Source organism: Rhinopithecus bieti, unplaced genomic scaffold (assembly GCF_001698545.2).
Source record: "Rhinopithecus bieti isolate Rb0 unplaced genomic scaffold, ASM169854v2 scaffold_1853, whole genome shotgun sequence".
NCBI classification, from domain to species: Eukaryota; Metazoa; Chordata; class Mammalia; order Primates; family Cercopithecidae; genus Rhinopithecus; species Rhinopithecus bieti.
This window is the reverse complement of record NW_016804151.1, coordinates 6276678-6281147: the sequence shown is the minus strand read 5'-3', so window position 1 is coordinate 6281147 and position 4470 is coordinate 6276678. Positions and strand designations below refer to the sequence as shown.

Below are 4470 nucleotides of genomic sequence, written 5' to 3'. Positions count from 1 at the left end.
GGGGATATCCCAGTACTGACGAAAAACCTTCGGCGCCATAGCCTGCTACCCCGATCCCACACCTCAGACCCCGCCGGCTCCGCAAGAGCAAGGGCAGACGCAGCTGGCTATCGCGAGACTTCTCGGCCTGCGCGCGCAACCTCTCGGGCTAGCGGGCCGGCAACAAGTGAGCAACTTTATTGATAGCCGCAGACATGGACACGGATCGCGTCACCCGCCGGGTACGGGCCTGGTGGAAGAGAGCAGCACGTGCGCCCCCAGGCCGATTCCCAGAGGGTAAAACTGAGGACGACTGCGATCAGTGCAGATTTCGCTAGTCCCAGCTCAGGGAATCTTAGGGATGGTTTGACTACCAGAGGCGGGGACTAATCTACTAGGGGAGGAGCCAGGCTCAGACTGGGACCGGCGGGACTGCAGTTGATATCAGCGAGACATGACGAGACAATGGCTGTGGGGCGGGACTTGGCGGGGATGTGGCCACACCCAGTGTCAGAATCTGTTTTGCGAGTGGTCATGCCCTGTGGTCAGTCATCAAGCTGGAGTCTAAGCCGCGTGCTACTGTTTTGGACCATGGACAGGATCAGGGGCGGGGATTATCGGGAAGGTGACCAATGACAATACTAGACGGGAAAGTGACCAATGAAAATACTAGAAGCTCCGCGGGACGGGGCCTCTGTCCAACCAGCGGCTATTCCACGCCCTAGGCCGGACGAAGTACCCAGGCGCTTGACTTGAGGGCATGGCTAGAATTGGAGGCAGAACCTAAAAGGGACTTGACCAATCCGAGACTGTATAAAGGATGAAGGGCGAGGCCGTGCCTGGCTCTGCCCCTGACAGGCAACATGCTGCTTCGCGGAGTCCGGGCCAATCCTGGTGTTAGCTTCCAAGTAGGGCGGGTACAGTATCGAAGGTGTGACCAATCCCGTTTCCAGAGCCTGAGTTGCGCTGGCCGCCAAAGGATGTGGCCAGGCTGGGGGCGTGGCTGTCAAGATCTTGTCCAATCCTAGAGTGAGCCCAAACTCAGGGGCGGAGTTTCATGATCCCGGAACCGGTGGTAGTGTTTGGGTTTGAGGAGAGCGCGACCTAGCCCTGTGGGGCGGAATCTAGCGGGGTCAGCGACCAATCGCGCCGAGGTTCAGAGGGGCGGGCCCATCTCGGGGGCGGGGCCTTGCCACTTCCGGGCCGCCCGGGGGCGTGGCCGGGCCTGGACAGCGGCCTGGGCCATGTCGGCGCCGCCTGCCCTGCAGATCCGGGAGGCGAACGCACACCTGGCGGCCGTGCATCGGCGCGCGGCGGAGCTGGAGGCACGGCTGAACGCGGCGGAGCGCACGGTGCACGCCCAGGCCGAGCGCCTGGCCCTCCACGACCAGCAGCTGCGCGCTGCCCTAGACGAACTGGGTCGCGCCAAGGACCGGTGAGGCCCGGGGCCGGCCAGGTGGACTTCACCGAGGCGGTGGGCGGAGGCAGAGCCGAGGCTGTGAAAGCAAGGAAGGGTAGGGGGAACCGTGTGCACTCGTATGGAAGCTAGACTGTTTATGGGATTGATAAAAACACCAAAAAACTCTAATTAGTAATCAGTATGTAAAGTTGAGAGAAGTGACACAGGTGTGGGCCTCTAACTTCAAACAGGCCCACTTTCCCACAGGTGCTGAGCGACGCAGGGACCACAGACCACCCAGCGTAGGCACTGGGAGCCATAGCAGGCTCTTCAGCTGGGGAAGAGGGGATCATATCAGCATTTTTTTTTTTTTTTTTTTTTTTTTGTGAGATGGAGTCTCACTCTGTCGCCCAGGCTGGAGTACAGTGGCACGATCTCAGCTCACTGCAACCTCCGCCTCTCAGGTTCAAGCAATTCCCCAGCCTCAGCATCCCGAGTAGCTGGGATTATAGGCACCTGCCACCACGCCTGGCTAATTTTTTTGTATTTTTAGTAGAGACAGGGTTTCGCCATACTGGTCACGCTGGTCTCGAACTCCTGACCTGAGGTGATCCGCCCACCTCGGCCTCCCAAAGTGCTGGGATTACAGGCATGAGCCACAACGACCGGCCCATATCAGCATTTTAACTTTTTAAATTTATTATGAGTTTTTTGAGACTGAGTTTCGCTCTTGTCGCCTGGGCTGGAGTGCAGTGGCATCATCTCAGCTCACTGCAACCACCGCCTCCCAGGTTCAAGCAATTCTCCTGCCTCAGCTTCCCGTGTAGCTGGGATTAGAGGCATCAGCCACCACGCCCGGTCAATTTTTTGTATTTTTAGTAGAGATGTTGGGCAGGCTGGTCTCTAACTCCTGACCTCAGGTGATCCTCCCACCTCAGCCTGCTAAAGTGCTGGGATTATAGGCGTGAGCCACAGCCTCCGGCCTAAATTTATTATTTTTGAGGAAGGGCCTCACTCTTATGCCCAGGCTGGAGTGCAGCCTCGATCTCCGGAGCTCAGGTGATTCTCCCATCTCAGTCTGACCACTGCCAGTAGCTGGGACTGCAGGCGTCCACCACGCATGGCTAATTTTTTTGTATTTTTTTGTAGAAATCGTTTTGCCATGTTGTCCGGTTTGGTCTTGAACTCCTGGGCTCAAGCAATTCTCCCACCTCACCCTTCCAAAGTGCTGGGATTACAGGCATAAGCCACCATGCCTGTCTTTTATTATTTTTGAGATGAGATCTTGCTCTGTTGCCCAGGCTGGAATGCAGTGGTGCCATCTCAACTCACTACAGTCTCACCCTCCCTCCTCAGCCTCTCAAGTAGCTGGGATCACAGGCGTGCAACACCACACCTGGCTGATTAAAAAAAAAAAAAAATCCTTTAGAAATGGGGTCAGACTGTGTTGCCTAGGCTGGCCTGGAACTTCTGGGCTCAAGCGATCCTCCCACCTCAGCCTCCCAGAGTGCTAGGATTACAGGCGTGCGCCACCATGCTGTCCCATATCAGCATTTTTGAAGAGTCCCTCTGATAGCTGAGGATGAAAGAGATGAGACAGGCACCCAGGAAGGTGGGAGGAGCTGGGGCCCAGGTGGGAACTATTAATTCAGAGCTAATTGGACATATTCATTCATTTTTACCGAGCATCTGCTGTGTGCCAGGCACTCATCCATTCATCTTCTTTGAACCCCTACTGTGTGTCAGGCACTATGCTGGGTACTGGAGCACATCAGTAAGACCTACTCAGCATTGCCCATTGGGCGTCCACAGTCCAGTGGAGAGACGGACATGTCACTGGGCAGTTACATCATTGGTGGTTAAGGGCTGTGATGGAGGGGCATATGGGGCTCTGAGGGGTCTCAGAGGGAAGGCTTCCTGGAGGAAGAGCCTACTAAGAATAGATGGGGAAAGATACTGGAAAAGAAGGAACTGCAGGAAGAGTGAGGGGACGCAATGAGGGTTCTCATAAGAAAATGCCATAAACTGGCTGGGCAGTGGCTCATGCCTGTAATCCCCACACTTTGGGAGGCTGTGGTGGGCAGATCACTTGGGGTCAGGAGTTCAAGACCAGCCTGGCCAACATGGCAAAACCCCGTCTCTACTAAAAATATAAAAAAGTAACTGGGTGTGGTGGCATGCACCTGTAGTCCCAAGCTACTCGGGAGGTTGAGGCACGAGAATCGCTTGAACCCAGGAGGCAGAGGTTGTGGTGAGCAGAAGTTGTGCCACTGCGCTCCAGCCTGGGCGACAGAGGGAGACTCTGTCTCAAACAAACAAACGAAAAAACAAAATGCCGTAAATGAAGTGGCTTAAACAAGATGTTTGTTTCTCAGCGTTCTGGAGGCTGGACGTCCGAGAGCAGGGTGCCTGCATGGTCAGGTTATGGCGAGGGCCCTCTTCCTGGCTTGCAGATTTCTGGCTTCTCTCTGCATCCTCACAGGGCAGAGAGAGCTAGGGAGTTCTTTTGTATCTCTTCATATAAGCATACTAATCCCATCATAGAGACCCCCACCCTGACAACCTCATCTAAGCCTAATCATCTCCCAAAGGCTCCATCTCCAGATACCCTTCTGCTATGGTTAGGCTTTGTGTCTCCACCCAAATGTCAGCTTGAATTCTAATCCCATAATGCCCACGTGTCCTGGGAGGGACTGGTGGGAGGTAAGTGAATCATGGGGGATAATTTCCCCTTCATGCTGTTCTCGTGATAGTGAGTGAGTTCTCATGAGATCTGATGACTGGGAGCAATGGCTCATGCCTGTAATCTCAGCACTTTGGGAAGCTGAAGCAGGCAGATCACCTAAGGTCAGGAGTTCGAGACCAGTTACCAGATGGTAACTGAACTTGTTACCATCAGAGTGTAAGCTCTATGAGGGCAGGAATTTTTGTCTGTCTTGTTCTCTGTTTGTCACCAGTGCCTGACATACCCCAGGAAGAACAGGATGGGTCTGTGGGCTCCTAAAGGAAGCCAGGGGACCCCTAGTACATCTGCTGACGTGATGAGGCCCCTCCGAGCCAGCCTAGCTTTTTTTTTTTTTTTTTTTTTTTTT

At 54.6% G+C, this 4470-nt stretch overlaps 2 protein-coding genes across 3 annotated transcripts in view; one reads left to right on the top strand and one right to left on the bottom strand.

Moving 5' to 3' along the window:
- The window catches only part of NDUFA11 (NADH:ubiquinone oxidoreductase subunit A11), a 13484-nt gene extending 13107 nt beyond the window's left edge, over positions 1–377 (bottom strand). For both annotated transcript variants that reach the window (XM_017867036.1, XM_017867035.1), the window contains exon 1: positions 1–377. In XM_017867036.1, coding sequence (XP_017722525.1) covers positions 1–39 — 39 coding nt within the window. In that variant the 5' untranslated portion in view covers positions 40–377.
- A 149-nt stretch (positions 378–526) lies between these two features.
- CAPS (calcyphosine) overlaps positions 527–4470 on the top strand; it is a 14086-nt gene continuing 10142 nt past the window's right edge. Inside the window, exon 1 of the mRNA XM_017867033.1 lies at positions 527–1414. Coding sequence (XP_017722522.1) covers positions 1224–1414 — 191 coding nt within the window. The 5' untranslated portion in view covers positions 527–1223. The remainder of the gene's footprint in view (positions 1415–4470) is intronic.